At 45.0% G+C, this 24841-nt stretch overlaps 2 protein-coding genes and 1 long non-coding RNA gene across 3 annotated transcripts in view; 1 reads left to right on the top strand and 2 right to left on the bottom strand.

The window, feature by feature from the left end:
* Positions 1 to 7115, bottom strand: part of PIP4K2B (phosphatidylinositol-5-phosphate 4-kinase type 2 beta) — a 33300-nt gene extending 26185 nt beyond the window's left edge. The window contains exon 1 of the mRNA XM_038385207.2: positions 6654 to 7115. Coding sequence (XP_038241135.1) covers positions 6654 to 6830 — 177 coding nt within the window. The 5' untranslated portion in view covers positions 6831 to 7115. The remainder of the gene's footprint in view (positions 1 to 6653) is intronic.
* LOC122457687 lies at positions 1406 to 24779 on the top strand. Its single transcript, XR_006277360.1, has 4 exons — positions 1406 to 1582; positions 16282 to 16286; positions 23039 to 23044; positions 24766 to 24779. It is a non-coding gene; the product is annotated as an uncharacterized LOC122457687 (long non-coding RNA).
* Positions 8684 to 21099, bottom strand: CWC25 (CWC25 spliceosome associated protein homolog). The gene is made up of 10 exons (XM_038385859.2): positions 20976 to 21099; positions 19459 to 19631; positions 18496 to 18732; positions 16777 to 16846; positions 15754 to 15881; positions 15045 to 15108; positions 13787 to 13983; positions 12183 to 12278; positions 11224 to 11385; positions 8684 to 9806 (listed from the first exon to the last, which is right to left on the bottom strand). Exons 1-10 carry the CDS (start codon positions 20991 to 20993, stop codon positions 9692 to 9694), a joined length of 1260 nt encoding a protein of 419 aa, XP_038241787.1. The 5' UTR covers positions 20994 to 21099; the 3' UTR covers positions 8684 to 9691.
* Positions 24780 to 24841: the final 62 nt, after the last annotated feature.

The raw sequence follows: 24841 nt of genomic DNA on the forward strand, positions 1-24841 counted from the left end.
CTTTAGTGCCTTGAATTCTTGGGCAGTAGCAATCAATAGGATTCTAGGCTTATTTGCAGTGGGTAATTCATCCTTATTAGCAAGGGTGATTTCTTATTGAATAAGACATCAATATTCTGTGCAGTTCAGAGCCAGCTGTTCTCAGGATAAACAGGAAAAGCATAATTTCATTTCAAAACCTGTCTCTAGCCTCAAAGTGGCAATTACCATTAGTAAATTGATGGGACAACACAATTTGTTTACAAACAAGATCCAACTGATGGAGTATCCAAGTCTATTCTCCAGGATTCTTTAGACCAGGAATTTTCTCAGAAAATAAAAATACTTTGTTCCCCTCTAGTACCTTTCAGCCAGGGAACGCAAACTGCTTTGCAAGCATTAATCAAGCTCCACGACACCCTCCTGAGGTAGGTAAAGGATAAATATAAGGATCGCTTTCATCAGCACTGATATCTGACCATATCTGGAGCAGAATACAACCACTCAGCAGAAGACTGCAATACAGTGCAATGGTTTAGGACAGAAAGTGAAGAAGAATACTGTACACAACTGAAATCCTAAGTGTGGGTTGGTTTGAGAAAATAGAGTTTTTGTGAGCTGAAGTGCGATTAATTAGACCGATTATGCCATGGAACTCTTTGTAACCATTAGCAGTAAGTTTTGGTTCAGCAGCTCATCCCAGAGATGGAACCTCCTACAGGAAAACAGCCCCTAGCACCACTATTTCATTACTGATTAAGGGACGAGCATCTCCTAGTGATACTGAACACACCTCGTCTCAAAGCACCTCAGAGATCTCCACTGACCTGGCCCAACTTTGAATAGCTTGTGAGCTATGATGGAATCACAGCTAAGGTTGCAGGCCATGAGATCACCCGGTCCAGTTTTTCTGATGCATCTTAGGTACTTATATGGCCCCAATCAGAGTAGTTGTATCACAATCTTTAACGTATTTATCCTCTCAAGCCTCCTGTGAAACAGGTAAGTGCTATTATTTCCATTTTTATAGATGGAGAACTGAAGTACAGAAAAACTAAGTGACTTACCAAAGGTCACAAAGTCAATCTGTAACAGAATGAGAAACGGAACCATGGTCAGTATCCAGCCCACTGGGCTATTTCTCTCCTCATTATCTCAAGAGAAGGTTCCAAAATACATTCTGTTGCAAGTTGGGGTCACAGTATTGCAATGACAGGTTTCAGAGTAGCAGCCGTGTTAGTCTGTATTCGCAAAAAGAAAAGGAGTACTTATGGCACCTTAGAGACGAACAAATTTATTAGAGCATAAGCTTTCGTGAGCTACAGCTCACTTCATCGGATGCATCCGATGAAGTGAGCTGTAGCTCACGAAAGCTTATGCTCTAATAAATTTGTTAGTCTCTAAGGTGCCACAAGTACTCCTTTAGTATTGCAATGGTCGTTGATGCTGGTTACCAATCCTGTTGCCATACACGGCACTCACTAAAGGTCAATTACAGCCCCGGAAGAAACAATCAACATTAGGGATGTGATGAATATTGGCACATGGTAGGTTGAGTGCATCAGTTTAGTAGACTTCAAAACAGTATGTAGCAGATGCATCTGTTTTTGGTGTGCTATATAAATTCTGGCCACAATGTATGCTGCAAATCCCAGTTTTACTATTTGGATTCAGAGTAGCAGCCGTGTTAGTCTGTATTCGCAAAAAGAAAAGGAGTACTAGTCTCTAAGGTGCCACAAGTAGTCCTTTTCTTTTTACTATTTGGATTGAATACCAAATAGCTGCCTTCTGTACTGTCTGAGCACAAAATCCCAATAATCCTGTGAGATTGGGTGGTGCTTCATTCAATACATGGAGATTCAAGAAGAGAGAATGCTACCATTAGCAAGATCCACAGAGACAGCATCACAAATATACAGATTTAAATGGCAGTGCACCTGCTTACACCAGATCAAAAACCAGCCCTTTGTTCCCACCAAACGCCACAGATCTACAGCTACCATCTCACCGAACAAAGGCTAACTTGATCCGCACAGACATGGCTGTTCAACATGTAGAAACAGGGAGAGACACTCACCACCACTGGCAAACACTAGAATCCTGTCATCTGGTATAACTAATACCTTACAATGAGAACGATGGTCTCACCACTTGTACAAACACTGTTGCTTCATGAAGTGTAGTTATCACAATTCAACATTTTCACCTCCCCTCTTGGTGTTCCCCTCCTCCACCCCTTACGCAAACACTTTCAATCAGGCTATGAAGTGATATGCAGGAGGGACACTAAATGTACAGCCAGCAATGAGAAGCCTGAATCTTCTGTTCTCCCCGAAAAGCCACGAAAGCCCCCAAAGGATGCCATCTTTAAAATGGTTTAATTCTTCAATGCAACTCATGAGCCATTCACAAATGGGACTCAATCTTTCTGGCTCGCTCTCTTTCTGGCTCGCTCTCGCACAACTTTACATACTTTTTGGAGGGGTGGGGAGGAAGGGAGGCAAGAACAAGCTTCCTCCCCCCACTGCAGATTCAGCTGCCAACAATCATTATTGTTGGTCTTGTCTACACAGAGTCACAAAGTATCAAAATACAATCAAAAACCAGTTCAGACCCACTCAATTTAAATTTGGTCTAGCACAGTCAGTATGGATGAAGACAGTGTTAAAGCGAGTTATAGCCTGAACTGATGTAAAAAATAACTCCCAATCTGCATGCACTAATATCTCCACACACATCATCTACTTTTGCCCACCATCCACTGTATTTGCATCAGCTGCTAGCAAGCCTGTTTAACCACAAGGGAGGCCTAGCTGTTACCAGAATAAATTAATGGACCCCAGGGTGTATCTTTACAAAACAAGCAGACAGATTACATAAAATGGTTGTTTGTTGGATTTGTCCATGGAACAGTTTGGCCCAATTATAACTATTTTTGACACAACCCTCACAATCACGATGGTACCAACACGTTCTGGCATTCCCAAAGGGTTTATCCGATAGGGACGTGTATTCTATAGCTATCAAGTTCATCCTTTGCAGCAAAATGGGCTCCAGAATGTAAGCTTCTAAAAAAAGTCTCTTTTGCAATCTTATAGTTGCAAAGATAACCTTGAAAATATACTTAAACTTTAGAGACCACACAGCCTGAATAGGAGTGGTGAGGTGTGACCCACCTCATTTATCTCAAGAAGCAGTTAACTCTGAAACCTATAGACAGCAGTGACATTGCCAACACCGTTAACACTCTCACTGCTGACCACTGAAGCAAACCTTCAGTCATTTTTTTTATTCCATAGTTACAAAATATATGCCACAGGGCTACTGGAACAATATTATTCATTTTTATATTTAATAAAAACCTCTTAAAAATATTTGCAGTTGTTGCATAATTTCCTCTACAGTGCCTCAGAGACCATGGCCCTTGGAGCAGAAGTTAGATTCTGCTTGCCATATTATGTGGCCTTGCCTATGAGCAGGAGCTTACGGCACATTTTCAGGTGAGACACAATGCATCATAAAATGGAATTAAGAAGATTGACTGCGCTAGTACAGCTGCATGCTTGTGGCTTCCTGTTCACACTGGATCAATTCAGCAGAATCTGAGATAGCGTGCCAACCAGTACAACCAGTGCCCAGTACGGCATCCTGGACAATTGCTGTGCTTGGATGCAAACCTAGTATATTCAAATACTACGTCTATTTCAATAACTTTGGATAGAAAGCTAGGACTCCACACATGACCTATAACTTCCTGGGGAAAATCCCTTCAGATTTCTAACCAAGCCTTTGGAACAACCAAAGGAGAGACTGGGTTGCAGACAATCCTTTTTACATAGTATACCATGTCCAGTTCAGGCTGGGACAGGGCTTTGGAACTTGAGATAGAACTGTGGCATAAATACACAGGCAGTTGACGTGATCTGTAAAACATAACTATATGCCTCACTATCTAGTTTCAGGCCTTAAGGAGCTCTCAGTAAGCACATGGACCAATTGGGCAGCCATGCGCCAGGCAGTGACAAGACTCTCTCAAAGCATTACCCTCACTCCAGCTTCTGTAATTTGTCATCCTAAGAGCTGGGCAGATTTCTTTTCTAATTGTAAAGTAAAAAAGGTGCTTTCCTGTCAATATTTGTTCAGGGTTGGCCAATTATGCACAGGTTCAACTGTTCTTTTTCATTTGCAATGGGCCTTGTTTACAGACAGTTGCTGCATGATAAGAATTGGCCTAATCCATTTGTTTGCAACACAAAAGTGATTCCACCTCATATACAAATAACTCTTGTATGCCCTACTCCGAGGACTCCTCAAACACAGGCTTGCAAGAGCAACTGCTCATTAGTAAAGCAAATAAAAATAATTTAGACTATGATCTGCTTTACACAATGGTGGAGCTGGGGTCCAATTGTTTTAGCCTCACCTAAATGCCTTCTCAGCAACAAGGCCAATGGCAACAGAGTAAAATCAAAATTAATTGACAATTCATTAGGAAATCACAGATATTTGTCAGAGGGTGGGGTGGGGGTCAAAACTGATATTTTCTAAACCCTTTTCTGACTCCACAGAATGCAGCTTTGCAGTTTCTGGCAGCAGTATCATTATAATATATATTTGATATAATCACGTTACTAGCTTGGTGTTCGCACCAAACTTTCGCCTTGCCTCCCGTTCTCTGAGTAAATTCTTCACAGCCAAGCATTCTGAGCCTTAATAGATTCCATTGCAATGTAACAATTCAAGGTTTGAAAAATTTTCCAAATTCGTAACAGCCAACGGCAGATAAAAAAGGGAACTTCTTGGTGGCCCTGGTCCAAGTGGCAACTGCTCCAGTGACTATGAGGTAGCAAGTGAAACTGACAAGAATCTTAAAAAGAAAAGGAGTACTTGTGGCACCTTAGAGACTAACAAATTTATTAGAGCATAAGCTTTCGTGAGCTACAGCTCACTTCATCGGAAGAATCTTGTTAATTTCACTGCTTCTGAAGGGTTCCTAATGACAGCAGTGAAGCTGACAAAAGTCTTGTTAATTTCATTAGATTGCTTCTTGGCAAAGTTCTGAGCAGCAGCAGAAACACCTGAGCATCTTTTGACTCAGGAAGACAACATGCATCGGGTCATATTTGTGAGGTTTTCTTCACCACCATATGGGCTAGAAAGCTTTATAAATAATAATAATCAGCAAATTAAGTTCTGCAGGAATGGATGGCTGAGGCCCTTTCACTCCATGAGAAGGAATAATGTTTTCCCAGCCCCGAAAAGGAGTACATTAAATTTGAAGTGAGGACGGGAGGAGAGAAAGGTTTCTGGAATTCCATAATCAGAAGATTATACCAGGATGATGGTTTTCAGATCTTTAACGGCTGCCATGGCAGTTTATCTGCCACAGCCATGAGGCAGTCATTTCCAATCCATCCCATCCCATCCGGGTATATGAGGAGAACGGTGCAAGATTTTGGGTGCAATCACAGAAGCTGAGGGAAGAAGTTTGCTGAGTAAGGCATGAAGCTGTCAGAAGCAGGATCCAAAGAAGACTGTGACAGGCGAGGAGCTCAGAGTGCTTCAGAGATATTCATGTCAACCCCCCCAGCTTCCACCTGAGGTAGGTATCACTCCATCCCCCATGGGAATTCTATGGTCCCCAATGCCCTGGGACCTCACCTGGGACATGACCCCCAGATTGTCAATATTCAGCACGGGCTCCAAGGTTTGGGGTGAGAGTTTCCATGGCAAGAATGAATAGGAACAGGATCCTGGCATCTCCTCCTTGTGCATCTGACCCTACCATGAGGATGCTAAGGCTGGCTCTGTGGTTTCCTAGCATTAGGGGAATCTCCAATATGTGTGGGAGAGGAGGGGCCAAGACGGTAGATTCCCACATAGGGATGTAGAGGGCTATGAGGATCTTCGGGAATGGGAGGGCCAAAGACACAGGGTCTCCCAGGATCTCCCTGTGTAGCTGGGCTCTCACAGAGAGGATGGGGGTCCCAGGGTGATACAAGGGGGCCCTCTAGGGTTTTCCACCACGTTGTTACCCCCCTAAGCAGGATCTCCTGGTTCCAGGGAGATGGGGGGGCCCTGTCATTGGACTGAGAGGTGTCAGAGCCCTGAGGGGATGGGGAAAAACAACTGGGGACAGGCTCCGAAACCTGAGTCATAGGTGCCCAAGGACAGGGAGGGTGGGGGGGGGGGTTCCTGGGGTGCAGGTACCCCAGGGGCAAGGGGTGGGAGTGTCCAGGGTGGGGGCCCTGATCCCAGAGGATGCAAGACGTCGCAGAGGCAGGGAAGTGCCTGGGGTCCTCTCACCATGGGGTTGCCCCCCCAGCATGAGGGACGCTGAGAGCCCCAGGATCAGGGTGCCCTGGGGAAGGGGGGGGTACCCTTAGGGGGACGGGGAAAAGCCCCCAACCCCCATAGTAAGGTCTCCTCACCATATTGTTGCCCCCCTCCATGAGGGAACTGTGGGGAGGGCCCGGGGGGAGTGCCAAGGGGGGGGGGTGCCATCCCCAGGGCGGGGGGAGGGGCTGAGTTCTCCTCACCGGTGGGGGTCCCCAAGAGGATGGATGCCCCGATCCCGAGGTCTCCTCATCGTGCGGCTGCCCCCCAATGAGGGCGGGCTCGGAGGCCCGGGGGGGGGGGGGAAGGAAAGGGCCCCGATCCCGGGCTCGCCTCACCGTGTGGTTGGCCCCCCACATGAGGACGCTGAGCAGCGGCTCCGAGGCCCGGAACAGCTTCACCTTCTGACACACGAAATGCTTCTTCTTGGTCTTGGTCTTGCTGGCGCTGAGCGCGGCCCCCAGCGCCGCCCCGGCGCCCCCCGCCGACGAGCCCCCCGCGCAGTTCGAGGCCATGGCGGATCCGCCCCCCTAGCAGCGCCTCCGCATGGTTCCGCCCCGGCCCGTTACACTCCCCCCCCCCCACCCCCAAACAGTGGTTCCGCCCGAACCCCTACACCCTCCGCCCGATGGAGCCGTCCGCCCCTGCCAGCTCGTTCGCGTCTCCCTCTCCCCCACAGTGGTGCCGGCCGCCCCGCTAGCTGCCCCTCCTTGCAGTGGTTCGCTCCACCGCTAAGGAGGAGCCACTCTCGCCGGCCGAGCCCGCTCCGGCTCCTGCACTAAGGAGGCGCCAAGATGGCGGAGGCCTGAGGAGGAGGGGAGTGGGATGTACCATTCCCCACACTGGCAAGGGGTACTGAGAGCAGGAGTGTAAGGAGGGAGAGCCACTGCCTGGTCCCGGGCTAGTCCCGGACGAGTTCCCCGAGGGAGCCCTAAGGATACGTCAGACATGCTGGGCTGATGGGGGAACTGCGAGAACGGGCGAGGTAGAGAAGAGCGGGTGGGGAAAGTGTCTCCCTCCTCCTCTCGCCAGGGATGGTCTCGCCCAATTTGAGTGACGTATTGCGTCAGGCCCCGTCCTGCTCGACTGCAGCCAATAAGCAGCGAGGCGCCTGGAATTATGAATGGCCTGCTATCTATGCCACACACTCTTAAAGGGCGAGCGAAAGGGGCACAGCTGCACATGGGGGAGGCGCCTGGCAGCTTCCTCCCGCCTCAGCTTCCACGTGCCCCACTAGGGGTCCCCCTAGTTCCCCCTCCAAGATCCCCGGGTTGGAAGCGGGAGACCTAGGAGCTGGAACTCTGGTCCCCCTCCAGCCTACAGAGAGGGGAGCATGTCAGGTTCCCCCAGGGGAGGCTTTCTTCAAATCCAAATGCACTATAAAGACGAAAAGGAGAACGTGTGGCACTTTAGAGACTAACAAATGTATTAGAGCATAAGCTTTCGTGAGTTTCAGCTCACTTCATCGGATGCTGTAACTCACAAAAGCTTATGCTCTAATAAATTTGTTAGTCTCTAAGGTGCCACAAGTCCTCCTTTTCTTTTTGCGAATACAGACTAACACGGCTGCTACTCTGAAAACTATAAAGACAGGGGCCCAAGGGCAAAATACCTGCGGCTTTTCCAGAGAGGCAGAGGGTCAGCCCAGTCATAGGAACGACAAGGAGGGAAACATCTGTAGTTTGTTAGCCAGCTCTGATTATTTAATAAGGGTAGATGGTTGGTTTATTTCCTTACCTGACTATAAGGATTTACGGTCACTGGCTAGTCATTTAGTGTAAATCTCATTTATGCTTGAGGAGACAGAGAATGTTTTGGTATGGCCTTTTTCAATCACTCTGTGTAATTCTAATTCTTTCTCCCAAATTAGAGCTTTCTCTACTATTGCCTCCTATTGTTTCTGTAACAGAAGTGGTTATGAGCCAAACATACAGCTGTAAAAGACGCCACACAACATTTAATAGAACCCAGTGCTGTAACACAACAAGGATGAAAGATTTGCAGTGGTAATGTACAAGGGCAGGAGTGAGAAATACTGTGTCTTTAGGTATAATTTTAAAAGTTGCTTAAAGTAAATGGGTTCATTTGACTCCCCTTTGCACTAATTTTAGAATAACCCAGCAGTAAGCTACTATAAAGCAATAATCATTTGCCAAAGGAAAACATTTTATAGAATATGGTCAATTCAAAGAGAGTACCTAAATCAGCTTTCAAAACTGTCATGAAAATTTGCTCTCTCAGATACAAAGTATATTTACCTGACTTCTCATAAAATGGAGAAAAATCCTAATTAAATGTCCACATTGCTACCCTCAGCCTCCAAATAATGCCCCTTCCACCCATGAACGCACAATTGTGTCACTCAGCATTGCAAAGGTTTTTGCTTGCTTAGCAAAACAACAGTTTTATTGTTGGATGTAAAATACCCATTTTCAACATAATGGGGGAGAAGACATTTTTATAATGGTTTTCCAAGGCTGCTGTAACCTACTGCACTAATTGCTAATTGGCCCCAAATGATGAACTGACAATGCTCTCTGCAATTAGAATCTGACTCATTTCCAGAAAAGAAGGTTAGGAACAAGAAAAAGCCTAGTCAGATGTACACACCTGTACTTATGCCCATTACTCTGTGTATATGTACAAAATCCCAGAGAAATATTTTATTCTATTACCTGCATCTTGTTTGAGTTTTGTTTCAGTTTATTTTTCCTTTCACTCAAGTCTCCGCCTTGCTGACACATCATTCAAACCTGTGAGCAATTCGGCACATTTCTACAGATATTTCACAGATTAGTTTGGCTGAAACTAACTCCATACACCCTCCTTGCCTATTCCCAAACTGGTGATACTGAATACTAATCAAGCTAAGTCTGTCTCTGGTGTCACTTCACAGAAGTTAGCAGAGTAATGCCACAGGTGAATTTGTTCCCAAGGCCGATTCTACAGCATTGAGTATCCTTTCTATCATCGAAAGAGGTCAACTTGCTCAATTAGTCTGGTAATTAGTTACCAGAAATTTGTGTCTGATAACAGTATTAAAAATGGATGCTGGTTTAGGTGGACAACAGGAAGCAGGATCTGCCACAATGTTAAAAATAGAATATAAGGGTGGAGGGTGACTCCAGCAAACAGCTTAGTGCAATTTAATACTCTGGATATAAATGCATTTACAAAGCTAGAAGGCCAAGGAACTCTGTGCTGATATAGAGAAGTCCAGCTCCCTTTCACCGAGTAAGTATCATTGCAGGAGTCTGTGCAGGTTGTTGGAGGATCCCTCTGTGCATGGGGCAGCTGCCCTCTGAGAAGAAGTGTCCTGTGAACTGTTCTGAAAAAGCCCTAGTGAGCCAGCACATCAGCAGAAGGAGAGCAAGTTTCATCTTTGCATAAAGTGTTTTTCCAGGGCAGCTGGTGTTCTCTGGATAGAGTGGATGTTGCGTTTGACCCGATCCTCCACAGAGGAAGTGGACGCGCTCTCCAGTTTTATATGGCTGCAGAAGAATTGAATGAGAAAGTAAGTCAGATCATCCTTCTAAATTTTACTCTTTCCAGTAAAGCTTCATTGTTCCCGGACTCTCATGCATGAGCTAGAACAGGAAACAGACTGCTGCTTCCTAATGCTGTCTGCACTAGAACATTTGAATGACTACAGTTTAGCCTGTGACAGACTAAGTACCATATATGCAGGGTCAGCGTTGCTCTGTATAAATTTTAAGAGGTTCCCAATTACTCCTCAACCTTCCAAACAGAACTGTTAATTACCAATGTATCTGTCATGGGAGATTCAGCTTTCTGAGAAGCATACAAGAGGGAAAAGCAATCTGCCTGCAAATCAGGGCAGTGCTCCTCTAGGAACTCAAATGCTACAGCTCATGCTGTAAATTGCGATGTTAGCTACAGACAAGAAGGGATAATTGTGAGCCCTGATGTACTACCTTTAAGACTCAAACCACATTATTAAACAATATCCTATGCTCCTCCCGCGCCCTCCAGTAACGTACAAAATTTTGTCAATTTGTCCGCTCTGAGAGCGGGAGGGAGGAATCCACCCTCCTCCTTTGGATTCTGCCCAGGAGGATTGTCTGTGGTGATTTTAAGCTACTTTGCACCTTCCCAATTCTGGGCTGCAACAGCCTCCAGCATAATTCAGATGGTTCATAGGGGCTCCCTGGGCTACAGCACTGTGTGGCAGGAATGGTGTATGACTTATACACCACTCCTGCCACACCCCCTATGCCCAGGTGTGAGTGGGTCCTCAGAAAACACCTATACAGCTGTCTTCCTCAGATTCCATACTGGGAGAATCCTTCCCCAGCCACTTTACAATGCTCTAACTCTTACCCAGCATAAAGAGCCTGGAGTGGGGGAGGGAGGATCTCACCCCTTGTGTTTACAGACGCTTCTCTCTCCTAACACCCCTTCCCTTACCCTGCATGGTCTGTTATTTCTTGATCTAGTTAAGGCCCAATCACACAAGCCCTCTGCACATAGGAGGTCTGTGTACAGGGAATTTCTGGGATCAGGCCTTGATATTGCATGTTCTGAGAACAAGGAATTTTTCTTTATCCGCTTGTAAAACACCATGCGGTTCTATAGTGCTCCACAAATAACTTGCACTGAATGACTAGGCAGCCACTGAAGTCTTGATCACTCTGTTTTAGACAGTTAGGTAAAAAAAACATTTAAACCTCCTTAGTTCTAATGTACAACATGGAATCAGACAGTAGAGCTGGAGAAGCTCAATCAGGTTTTACCTCGTCCCATCCTGCAGACAGTGCAGAATTATTCTCTACAGTGTTTTTTGTCAAGTCTAGTTTTAAATGTCTCATCTGCTGTCTCACCCATTCCCTTGGGGGACTATTCCCTGTGTCTAACTCATCTAGAGGGATGTGCTAGCAAGACACTCACTGTAGGAATTTCCCATCTCGGGAGCTGAGTTTCTCCAGTTCTCGTTCCCGCTCCTCCTCCTTTCGGTGTCTCCTGACATTGTTTGCTCTCTCCTCTTCCCGCCACTTGGCGTTTTCCAACATTTCCTGACGCTTACGCTCTAGCTCCTCGGCGGAGATCTTTCTGTTGAGAGGCAGAAATAGTGCTGTTCATTATGATCACTTGCCTCTCCCATCCCCAAACTCTAATGCAGAAGTTATTCATAGCAAGGACACAATCCACTACATTATTGAACACAGCAATCCCATAGGAGATCTTCCTTGTTTGCTGAGGCTCTGAAGTATGAACATACTCAAGAAGGCCCCTCATTCCTTATAAGACAGAAATGGGCAACACAGCCACCCATCTCCTGGATGTTTTCCATAACAGCTGTTTGAGCCTCAAGTTCTTGGCATTTCTGACACAGCTTTCTTTTGGGCCTTGATTCAGCAAGGTGCTTAAGCACATACTTAAGTGGAATGTCTCTTGTGTTTTGATCTTTACTGTTTTCCTTCCCTCCACAACCCAATGAGAGCCAAGACTTTTTTTTGTTTTTTAAACTGATTGATAATAGGACACCAACAAGGGCATCATGTTAGCCTGATGACTGATATAGAATGCTTCTAGCTACCAGTCTGTGGGATAAAACAACAACTTCACATTCGCCCCTGCAGGCTGGTACATGGCAGCTGAACAACTCGTAGCCAGGAAGAGAACATGCATAGCAGTGGGAAGCAGTACGAGATGGTAAAATACAACACACTCTGAAATATCAAACACTGTTTGGACTGTTCACCTGACCTGCTGTTGTCCATTCCATTCACCTTTGGTCCATTCTAGTTAATATAAATTATGTTTTTGCATTACTCACTGCCTATTATTTTAGGATCAGCATGGGCAGCTTCCTTATAAAGGTGCCAGGTGTGCAACCTTTTGCCTACCTAGTATACCCTGAAGTATGCTGTCGTCGGTATCCTTTTTTAGGGGAAGGGCTCCTAGTCCTTTCCTTTTCTTTCCTGTCCACCCTGGTGCTGTACCTGTAACCCAGGAAAGAATTTTTAACGCATGCACATAATATCAACATACCTCTAGCCCTTTCCTGTAGCAACCAGATATTTAACAGACCACAAGAACTATTGCTGGCGTTTTGAAATAAGAGCTTTCCTATAGTTCCAGGTGCATTATCTGTCACCTTCAGCAGAATGGATGTTCATTTTAAAAATGAATTTTTAGACTGACTTTATTTTAACATTTGTGGTTTTTGGTTTTTTTTTTTTTTATCGTTATTTTTACCCAACTTAAGTTTCTGCACCGGCAGGGAATAACTAGTATCCAAGGTTTATCAACACTTCATGACTGGAAGTAAAGATTCATAACAATAATTGCTTCATATATCATTTTTCAGAGCATCTCGCCATACCAAATAATTTGTTAAAGCCACTGATATCATATTAACCCTCAAATAATATTTAAAGGGACACTATCCACTTCAAAAAAAAAAAAATCACACACTGCCTGATTTTTTTTTTTTTTTTTTTAAAAAAAAAAAAGCCCCTAAAATGACTATAACGGAAAGAGATTCAAGAGGAAAAAAAATTCCTCCGGTTGCTTATTCTGTGCATTTGGCTGCACTTTGAGCAAATTTGCTTTCACTGGTTCCCCCAAATAGTTGCTCTCCCCTTTTTGCTTGTTTGTATGGGTCACTTTTATTCACAGCAACAGGAGGGGGAAAAAAACTTTTTAAAGAATACAAAGTGTGAGTGGCAAAGAGACTGGGGGCTGAAACTATTTTGTAAAAAATCTGACCAGATTCTAAATTATCAATGTCCCTTTAACAATCAATTTTAGGGTTTTATACGGTCACCCATCATCTTCGTATCTGAGCCCCTTCTCTGTAACACTGATAGCAAGAGCAAAGTCCTTAGTGGATTTCACGGAGTCTCTGGCAGTTCTCTATTTATGGGGTCACAACTCTGCTTGGGTTAGGGATTTTGATTAAGATTTTATTAAACTTCCTTTTTGTGGGGAAGGAGTTAATAGGTGTTTAGAAGTAGAAGGGAGTGTCAGTGGTGTGAGAATATTTGGAAAAACTTTCCACCGTAAAAATGATTAAATTTAAACAACTTTTCTCTGTAAATTTTAATTCACGGTGGGTCTCGCCCTACCCTGTCTCCCTCTGTTCATTTCTGGGATAAAGAGATAATTCAAGGATTACAATTTATTTACTAAGTCAAATTAAATCCTTCCCAAGCCCTGTTTGTGGTTTGGGAGATCTCTACAACAGTTACAAAGGCAGCCCCTTGAACAGATGATACAAAGCCAGGCATCTGTCGTTCCACCAGCTTTAATTTCAAGTCATTGGGATAAAGTGATGTGAGAAATTAAAGCTGCAGAAACGTTAGGAAAGAGTTACAAGTAGTCTGATGAGGTAATAGGAGGAATTTTAATGCTGAGCATTCAACTGACTTCTGAGAATTCCACCCGGGAGAGAAGCCATGCATGCCCTTTATTTGAATCTGTTTCAAAGTGAAGATTTCACACTCACTGTTCACCATGCCTAGGCAGAGATCTTGACCTCCTGTGCTCAGACTCTTCCTCCCCTGTACTCTTCTTGACAGTGTCTCTCTTAGGAGACCCGGACTGGCTCCTTGATCTAGCGCGGTCTCGGTGTTTGTGGGTGGCTCTTTCCTGGCCAGCAGCTGGAGAGCGCCGAGGCCTGTGATTGTGGTCAGGGTCTCTACTCTGAAATTAGGAAGAGAACATCCTTCAACAAAGAGCAATTAAAAGCACAACGCTCATGGGAGCCCCCGGCGTGGTGCTGGTGAGGCAGAAAGAACTAGGCTAGGCAAAGTGCAGGCATATGTATGGGACAGAGGCAAAAGGCATCATCTACAACTCCATCCATTCACCAGAAGGTCTCTCTGTACATGAAGTTGATGATGAAGTGGGTTTTAGCCCACGAAAGCGTATGACCAAATAAATTTGTTAGTCTCTAAGGTGCCACAAGGACTCCTTGTCGTTTCTTCTCTGTCCACAGTCTAGTGCAGAGGTTTTAGACATATTAAACATATATTTCTATAGGGCCTTGCATCCCAAAGCACTTACTACTACACACAGAGCACCAAAAATACAGCCACTTCTGGTGTGGCGTGCAGCAGCTAACCAGAACAGTACAGGGACAAGAAAATTTGGCCCAAAAAAAAAAACCACCCCTGGGGTAAATCCTTGCTCTTATGAAAAACCCCACTAGATCTTCAGCAGCCACACAGGGCACATAAAAACTTGGTTTTTAAGGCCTTTTCTGGAGGACAAGGGGTGAAATCCTGGATCCAGTGAAGTCAATGGGCATTTTATCCTTGTCTTTAATGGAGCCACTATATCACCCTAGGTGCTTAAATAGCATAGTATAAAGTCAGACAACCATATGACCCTGGCACAGTAAACTGAATGGAACTGGTCTTATCCACCTGGGAAGGCAGGGTGCTGGAACAACTTGTATCGTGGAGGGCTGAGAGCCATTGAATCAAAATTGCAAACCCTATATATGACAGAAACCACTTCAAGTCAGGGGGTGTGACAGTATCCCCAGCACTCCTAGTTCCATCACCTATGTTGGAAGGACAAAATCATTGATGGGACTTGAATCTCTGGTCCCAGTAGGAGCTTACCCACAAAACTACCTTGTTTCTCACAGTCCTCTTCCAGAGCCTAAAACCACTATGTAATCTCTAGAGCCACGCTTTCCTTACAGCTACATGGGCACACTCTACAGACAGTAAGTTGTGAGAAGCACATGTGGCTACCTGTAAGCCGTACCCTGGGACTTTGGGATGAACAGGTTCCCAAGAACTATCCATCTTCTTGGATCTAAAGGGAAAAATTAAAGTACAGTCTTTGGAGTGGAAAAACTTAATACAATCTCTCTTTCTATCCACTGCACCCATGAAATCTTTCAGAGTTTATAAAAAAGTCTAACATGACAGGTATGTGTTTGGAGTGTGTTTTCCCAATTTGTTTTTCCCCTACAGGAAATATAAAAAATAATAAAATGTAGTCCCCCTCCATAATACTGGCTATTTGTGTATCATCCCACCAAATCACCATGTTATAACTAAAAATAACACAGCACCACAACATGATCCAAGGGGTATACAAAAGCAGAATATGACATTCTTAAATTATAAGCTTTTTGGGACAGGGAAAGACAAGGTAAATGAAAAGCACAAGAAATGAGACAGCAGGCCAGGGATGGGAGGGTCAGTTGTGCAGAGACTGATGAAAAATATCAGATTCATAAAAATCAGGTTTAAAATGGAATTTGAAGGGGGGGGAACTGACAGATGAGAAGGAAATCATTCCAAGTATAGGGGCCGCATGAGAGCCGTGAAGTAGGGAACAAGAGAGGTTGAATGGAGTAATAAAACAAGAGGACTGGAAAAGTATAGGAAGTGAGAGCAGAGATGTAGATAGTGGCAAAATTGTGCAGGGTATGGCTAAGGCCCCCAAATGTACCTCGCTCTGCTTTGCTCATCATCCCCGCTGGTGCTTTCACTGCTAGAACTTTGATGTCTGCGTTTCTTGTGCTTCTTTTTCTTCTCCTTCTTCTTCTTCTTTTCCTTTTTTTCCAAGCTGCTTTGCAACTATAATGCAAAAAACCAAATTCGGTGCTGATCATCACTGCTCACACAAGCGTTAGACAGCCACCGTCATGGGAGGCTGCACAAAGATTCTGTATGGAAAGAATCTCAGGCCAACACACACTTTGCAAAATCTCTTATGAAGGGGCAAGGGACTCTTATTATGGAGCCCACCCAAGTCCTCCTCACTGTCTATGTGACTTGGTATAGCTGATCTGTGACAAGAGAATTGAGAATTAAAATAATGTTATAATAATGTAACAAATAAGGGAAAGATAACATGGCTCAGGGATTGTTGGGTTTTTTTTTTAAAAAAAACGTTGCTGAGATTTTCTATATGAAAGAGCTTATTTTGTTCTTACCCAAAAGTAGGCAGGGAATAGAAAAATTCCCTTCTCTAAAGCAGTGGTTCTCAACCAGGGGAATGTTTACCCCTGGGGGTACGCAGAGGTCTTCCGTGGGTACAGCAACTCAGTTAAGGTATTTTCCTAGTTTTATAACTGGCTACATAAAAAGTACTAGCGAAGTCAGTATAAACTAAAATTTCATACATTAACTTGTTTATACTGCTCTATATACTATATAGTGAAATGTAAAGTACAATATTTATATTCCAGTTGATTTATTTTATAATTGTGTGGTAAAAATGAGAGAGGCAGCAATTTTTTGGTAATAGTGGGGCTGTGACACTTGTATTTTTTTGTCTGATTTTGTAAGCAAGTAGTTTAAGTGAGGTGGAACTTGGGGGTACACAAGACAAATCAGACTCCTTAAAGGGGTACAGTAGTCTGGAAAGATTGAGAGCCACTATCTAAAGAGTCTTTCTTCTGGACCCCAATTCTGCTCTCACTCAATTCAATGCAAATTCTGCTTCTGATTTCTGTTAAAGAATACATACCAGTTCTTTGATTTTCTTCATTTTTACAGGATTATTCAAAACTTCTCTTTTTTTCTCTTCCTCTCTTTTCCTAACGAAAAATAAGTGACACTGGGGTTTTCAAAAAACATTAATAACATCAAAGATGAAATATTAATTCAAAGCACAAATGCACGTACTTAACTTTAATACCAGAAGTTGCCCCATTGAAATCAAAGGGGCTATTCAAGGCAGCAAAGTTAAACATATGTGTATTGGCTGGACTGGGGCTTAAGCAGACTTTGTAAGTGCGACCATACAGATCCAACTGTAGGATCAGGGCCTTTGTCTGGTGGTTGTTTTTTTTTTTTTTTTTTTTTTTTCTTTTTTCTTCCATCTTGAAATGCTGAATAGCAAGGTCAATCAAGAAACTGTTTTATATCCCCTTGTAGATTGACTCCACGGTTCCATCAAGTCCTGTCTTAGGAACTGACTTATCCCAATGCCATCCATCCTGGCTAAGGCACTGGTGAATGTCTGATACCTCAGCCAAGAGCAATATATATGTAATGCAACCGGACAATTGCAAAGCCTTGCCCAGGGGAAGTAAAGTTCTTTCTAGAGTCACAGAGCAATCAGTTTACAATCTGCAGCATGAGACACAGCACTCCTTTGCATGCATAACTATGATTGTTGGTCATAAAATTATCCAGTCTCTTTCAAAATCCAGCTGCAGGATTTAATTCTATGCAACTCTGATACAATCATTTATACAGGAGCTAGATGCAAAATTACAGCCTTGTAGAAAATGCAGTCTCTGTTTCCTACTGATGCATTTAGAATTTACACCTTTTTACTGGAGGGCATCAACTGCTTAAAATTCCACACAGACTGAGCTACAGCATGGGCAGCAGGATGCATCTTGGGCCCCCATCCTGCAAACACCTCAGGCCACGAGTAACTGTCTGGATGCGGGTGGTCTCACAGACCTCAATGGGACCATTCAGACATGCAAAGTTACTAACATGCTTAAGTGTTTGCAGGATCTGGCTCTTATCCTGGAAAGCAAATGAGTGCTTAGTATTTACAAGTTAGAAATTAAAAAAAAAACACAAGAAAAGCTTGGAAATAGGACACACACAAACACACCCCACCACAAATGTTCAGAGCTAGATCATTAATAGTGTAACATTTAGGAAACAAGAAAAGGAGTACTTGTGGCACCTTAGAGACTAACAAATGTATTTGAGCATAAGCTTTCATGAGCTACAGCTCACTTAATCGGATGCCACAAAGAACTAAAAAGATCTCTAGACAATCTTCAGTTTTTGGAAAAACCTTAAGTCAAATTGTACCTTGCTCAAATTCTCTTGCTTAACAGAACACAGCAAGAAAAGAAAAAAAGACTCCAACCACAGCATGCAACATCTCTGAGAGTCAGCAGAAAAATCTAAACCATTGCAAGCCAATCAAATCAAACATTAGTATTAGAGATGTGCTTTGCAGTCTCAGCTAGATTCCTATTGTCCTGTACAAATCTATAGTAAATGACAGTCTCTGCCCCAAATAGCTTTGAGTTTGAAAGACAAAACACAACAGGTGGATAAAGGAAACAAGTGGACAGGGGATGTATGGGTTGACAAACAGAATACGAATCTTAAAACAGACGAGCTGTGTGCCATTCTTGGCCAATCGTCAAGCAGCGATCACAACTCACTACTTGCCTAGGTTAATTGTCCCGGTCAATATCACATTTAGTACCTTATCATGAAAAGTGGATCCTCCCGGATTTTGCTTGCCATGTCTAGGACAGAATTGGCACCTGTGGGGGCAAAAATGGAGCCTGGGAGAAGTCCTGTTTCAGTGGAACAACCTGCCTCTTTGTCTTCCATCTTCTCAAAGACGTATTTGTCCACAGGGCGGCCCATCAGATATTCTTCTCTGTTCACCATACCCCCGGGACCCTGGTACATCCAGTCCAACTTCTCTTCTTTTTTCCTGTTTCAAACAAAAACTCCATGTTACTTGGTCTTCCTTCCAAGCAGCTCTAAAGTTTCACTTTTCTCTGAAAAGACGAGCAGAAATGCTTTAGAGTAAGCCAACTTTAAACCCCTCTCTTTGGCGCTGATCCTGCAAAAACCTAAGTAGGTGCTGAACTGTACACGTGGCGAATAATCCCATTGCTGTCAATAGGACCATGCACAGGGTGGAAAGTTATATGCCCATGTAAATTTTTTACAGGATTAGGGCCTTAGAAATTAGATGGAAGGGACATATTAGGACTTAATCTTTTCCATCTCTCTGTCACAGCAGGATTATTCTCTACACTCCAGCCTTTGTCCATTCTTAAATGACAACTGGAGGCAATTCCACAGGGTAATTGATCTCATCGCTCAGAAATTTCTCCCAGTGTGGAATTATATGTCACAGCTCTAAGATACGTGGACAGGTCTATTCTAATCAATACCAGAAGTAATTGTTGGCCCATTATAACAAGCACCTTCATTTTTTATGGCACCCACAGTTTATAATGTAACAGCCAGGAGAGTTAATTATTTGGTAGCTGCGACTCAAGTCCTAAAAGAAATGTGTTACTAGAATGTCCCCATTCAGAAATTCCTCCTGGTGCCATAAAGTACTTCAAGTACAAATGACGCACACAGGATTTTCAAGGGACAAAACCACACACACAGAGTCTAGCATAATACTCTGCCTAACTCTTACTTGACTGCTCCCACATCTTCCGCATAGCGCTGCATTTCCTCCCGGGCTCGCTCCTCCCGCAGCTCCCGCTGCAGCTCCTCAATCTTCTTCCGCTCGGCTTCATGTTTCTGCTCTGCCTTCCACACTTTCTCCACATTGCGCAGAGTCTGGGGATGCCAGCTCTTCTTCAGATTCTACAGAGAAGAGGAACCAGTACAAGCAGTTGAGAATGCTAATATGCCAGATCCACAAAACCTCTCTGCGAAATAGGAACACAAGCTTCTCACAAGGGGCGCCAGGGGAATGAATCAAAGGGGCACAGAAGTCATATTTTAACAAATATTTCCTCATCTACTTTCTGAATGCTTTCGATTATTAGTTTTGAAGGCAGGTTAGTGAGCAAATTTAGGGACTGCTCCTGCATTCCACACACACATTCAAGTCTCCCAGACTTCAGTGGGAGCTGTAATCAGGCAAGGAAAGCAGGCGAAGGTCTTTACCTTGGGGGGTGGGTTGGAGGTGGCATTTCAATCAGACTGGCCAATAAAAACAGACAAATCAGTTTCACTTTCACCTAAACCAGCGCTTGAAGTGCCTGAGCAGCAAACAAGCCACAGCTTTTAAACCAGCAGAAAAAAAAATCTCAACGGTTTAAACATCAAAGTGGGGGCTTAACTTTGCATTCTACCTTTGGGGTTTTGTAAAACTACTGTGTTCTTCTGGGGTCCCTTTTCCCCAAGACACTGCTATTTGTTTACCACCTCAATTTGACAAAGGTAGGGTTGGTTTGTGTTTTAGGCCGAGAGTTAGGGAATCATTATTTGTTATCTGAATTGTGGTAGCACCTCGGGGTCCCAGCTGTGGACCCGGGCCTCACAAACACAGAGCAAAAAGCCAGTCCCTGCCCCAAAGAGATTACACTCAAAGGCATTACAAAGCGTCGCAAGCCCTTTCCTCTCGCTCTTGCCCCACAAAACCAAATTCGGGCCCTGATCCTGCAAACACGTAGGCGCGTGTTTCCAGTTAAATTCAAGCGCCCCCCCCCCCCGGCTCCCGGGCAACTGGCTAGCTTACACTTAAGCCCCTGCGCCAACCCTTGGCGCGAGGGGGGTGGGTGCTGGGCTGGTTTAAAAGCCCCTTTAACGCCTGCCTGGTGCTCGGGAGAGCAAAGCGAGCGGCACAGGGCGCAAGGGCGCCGATGAAAAGAGGCCCCCGCCCTACAGCTCGGTGTCCCCGAGTTACCCGGGGAATCTCTCCATGGCTTTAGTCAGGACAAACAAACGGGGGGGGCTGCACCCTAATGGCAACGGCTTTTCAAAATACAGCCCCCCCCCCGAAACACGTGTACTTCCAAATACAGCCCCCCCCATCTCAGACAACGCCTCTCCCCCCAGAACTACCCTTTGGGGGGCTGGAGACCCCCCCATTTAACCCTCCACCCCCAAATCCGCCCAGGCAAACTCTTGGGGGGATCCAGGCTCCCAAAGCCCGGGGGGCTGCCGGGGGCCAAGCCCCAGATCGCCCCGCCCCGCCCTCACCAGGTCTCCGCCCCCCATCACGGCGGAGACTCGAGCTCGCCCCGCTCCCGGGCCCGGCCGCGCGTCAGCTCCCGGCGCCGGCTCCTTCCCCGCGGGGCCCGGCTGATGGCGCCACTTCCGGCGCCCGGGCCCGGCCTCAGGGGGAGGGGCGGCGTTTGGGGAGGGGACCCAGTGTGGGGGGGGCGCTATGGGCCTGGGAAGTGGGGGAGGGGACCCAGTGGGGGGGCGCGCTATGGGCCTGGGAAGTGGGGGAGGGGACCCAGTGGGGGGGCGCTATGGGCCTGGGAAGTGGGGGGGCAGGGCTTGGGGATGGGGCTATGGGCCTGGGAAGTGGGGGAGGGGACCCAGTGGGGGGGGCGCTATGGGCCTGGGAAGTGGGGGAGGGGACCCAGTGGGGGGGCGCTATGGGCCTGGGAAGTGGGGGAGGGGACCCAGTGGGGGGGGGCGCTATGGGCCTGGGAAGTGGGGGAGGGGACCCAGTGGGGGGGCCGCTATGGGCCTGGGAAGTCGGGGAGGGGACCCAGTGGGGGGAGTGCTATGGGCCTGGGAAGTGGGGGGGCAGGTTGGGGGAGGGGACCCAGTGGGGGGGTGCTATGGGCCTGGGAAGTGGGGGGGGGCAGGGCTTGGGGATGGGGCTATGGGCCTGGGAAGTGGGGGGGCAAGTTGGGGGAGGGGACCCAGTGGGGGGGCACTATGGGCCTGGGAAGGGGGGGCAGGGCTTGGGGATGGGGCTATGTGCCTGGGAAGTGGGAGAGGGCAGGTTTAGGGAGGGGACCCGGTGGCGGTGGCGGCTATGGGCCTGGGAAGTGAGGGGAGGGGGCAGGGTTTGGGGAAGAGACCCAGTGAAGGCTGTGGGCCTGGGAAGTGTGGGAGTCAGGTTTGGGGAGGGGACCTAGTGGGGGGGCTGTGGGCATGGGAAGGGGGGGCATGGCTTTGGGAGGGGAACCTGGGGGAGGGGGCTATGGGCCTGGAAAGTAGGAGCTAGGGCTTAGGGCCTAAGAAACAGTAGCAGAGGGGGCGATCAGGGGACCCCAAGAAGAATCGTCAGGTGACATGAGAGAAAAACCAAGCTGGGGAAGAGGTGTGGCTCTGCTGGCTCATTGGCCTGGTGATGATGCCGCGAGCCATCAGTGGAAGACAGGAGTCGGGTGAAGGCTCACACTCAAGTTATATTTTGAGCTAACAGTGTAGTGAAGACAAAGCCGTGGATGATTCATGACTGCAGTATGGCTAGCCCTACTGTTCAGCTCCGGGCTTACACACTGATGTTTTGCTGAAGATGTGGTCTCTATCTTTCTCCTAAAGATTACAGTGTAAGTCCGTTATGTGTCTAGGACTCAAATTTAGTAGAACTGATACCATCATTCACTAAAGGGGACAGTAAGAAAAAATGTCTAAAGGAGCTACTATGAATTGTCTTTGTTCATTTTAATAAACAGTAAAATAGTTGTGAGTTTTAAAGAAACAAAAAAAGTATTGCTTCACACAATTCACAGTCAACCTATAGAACTCATTGCAAGGGGATGTTGTGAAGGCCAAAAGTATAACTGGATTAAAAAAAGAATTTGCTACCATTATATAGAATAGATCCATCAATGGCTGTTAGCCACGATGGTCAGGGATGTAATTCCATGCTCTGGTATTAAACCTCTGACAGCCAGAAACTGGACTGGATAATGGGATGGATCACTCGATAAATTGCCCTGTTCTGTTCATTCCCTCTCAAGCATCCAGTATTGAGCACTATTAGAAGACAGGATGCTGGGCTAGATGGACAGGTGATCTGACCCAATATGGCCAGTCTTATGTTCAGTAGTGGAGAATCCATCACAACCCTATGCAAATTGTTCTAATTGTTAATTACTCTCACTATTAAAAAATTGTGCCTTATGTCTAGGTACGACAAATTGTCTCCATTGATTTGAATAAAAGATACGTTAGATGCTGGTTTTCAAAATAAATCTAATAAATCTAACATATTTAAGAAGGAGCCTTTAATAACTTCCAGTTGTTTGTTCCATGTACTCATCGGATTGTAGCATCACAATCTTAAAGAGGCACAGCCCAGAGTTAGAAAGGTGTCTTGTATCTTTACGTTCATTTTAAGCATTGCCATTTTGAGCAACTCCTGAACACATTGGAATGATCAGAAATATAACAGTGTATTTAAACCCGAGACCTAATAAATTCACCTTTCTTTGTATCTGAGATTTCTGCAGAAGATCGGAAAAAGCTGTTTTTTTTCTGGGGGCACCTATGAATGAGCAACCTCTTACTCTGAAATTAAATGCCTCACGACTGAACTATACCCCCCTTTGCTAAATGTAGATAGGAATCAGTGATCTTATTTATGGTAATCATCCCTGAATCATTTACATTTTTAGTATTAAATGTATTTATTTGTGCTAACACCCACTTTATGCTGGTTGCTTTCCAAACAGCTCTTCCTCCAAAGAGCTTCCAGTCTAACAACGGATGTCAGGGAAGAGGAATAACAACAGGCAACTCATATACAAATCAATCAGCTCCAGTATAGGAAGCATGGTAAGGGCAGGCCTTTAAAAGGGGACTTACATGTGGCAGGGATAGCAGACAAGCTCAAAATGGTCTTCCCATGTATAGAGGCAAAAAGAAAAAGAGTACTTGTGGCACCTTAGAGACTAACAAATTTATTTGAGCATAAGCTTTCGTGAGCTACAGCTCACTTCATCGGATGCATGTATAGAAGGTTGCAAGAAAGATGACGTGCTTTGGTTTGTTTTAATGAAAGGTGACTTAAGAAGACACAGGTTTTTAGTAAATACAGTGGATGATATCCTGACTCCATTGAAGTACATTGGAGATTTCAGAATAGAAGCTGGATTAGTCTGTATCCGCAAAAAGAACAGGAGTACTTGTGGCACCTTATAGACTAACAAATTTATTAGAGCATAAGCTTTTGTGGGCTACAGCCCACTTCATCAGATGCATAGAATGGAACATATAATAAGATAGATATATATATATATATATATATATATATATATATATATATATATATATATATACACACACACACATACAGATAAGTTGGAAGTTACCATACAAACTGTGAGAGGCTAATTAGTTAAGATGAGCTATTATCAGCAGGAGAAAAAACCTTTTGTAGTGATAATCAAGATGGCCCATTTAGTCAGTTGACAAGAAAGTGTGAGATTGGAGGTTTGTTATTGACTTCAGTGGAACCAGAATTTCACCCAATATATTTAAGAAGCTATTGTAATAAGTTCCAGTTGGTTATTCTATTTGCTTCTATTTTCATAACCACAAATTATTCCTGAAACTAATTATTCTTAACTAGGCTGTGCATATAAAAATCTCTTTTAGCTCTTAGTCAATAGCAGGTTTACTGGCGGGGGTATAGCTCTGTGGTACAGCATTTCACTGAAGATCAAGAGGCTCCCCAGCCCAAATCTGGGTGACCCCCTTCACCAGTTTTTCTTTTGCTGACTCTTCAGAGTTCATCCTTGATGTTCCTCCACCTACACTAAAAAAGTATTTACCAAAAATCAAATGATATGTTACTGAATCCTGCCCAAGCCTCTCTGATATACCTCGTCCCAACCTACATCTTACAGTGAATCTCCTGCTGAAGAATAGGTTTCAGAGTAGCAGCCGTGTTAGTCTGTATTCGCAAAAAGAAAAGGAGTACTTGTGGCACCTTAGAGACTAACAAATTTATTAGAGCATAAGCTTTCGTGAGCTACAGCTCACTTCATCGGATGCATTTGGTGGAAAAAACAGAGGAGAGATTTATATACACACACACAGAGAACATGAAACAATGGGTTTATCATACACACTGTAAGGAGAGTGATCACTTAAGA

This window comes from Dermochelys coriacea, chromosome 27 (genome assembly GCF_009764565.3).
Source record: "Dermochelys coriacea isolate rDerCor1 chromosome 27, rDerCor1.pri.v4, whole genome shotgun sequence".
Classification (NCBI taxonomy): domain Eukaryota; kingdom Metazoa; phylum Chordata; order Testudines; family Dermochelyidae; genus Dermochelys; species Dermochelys coriacea.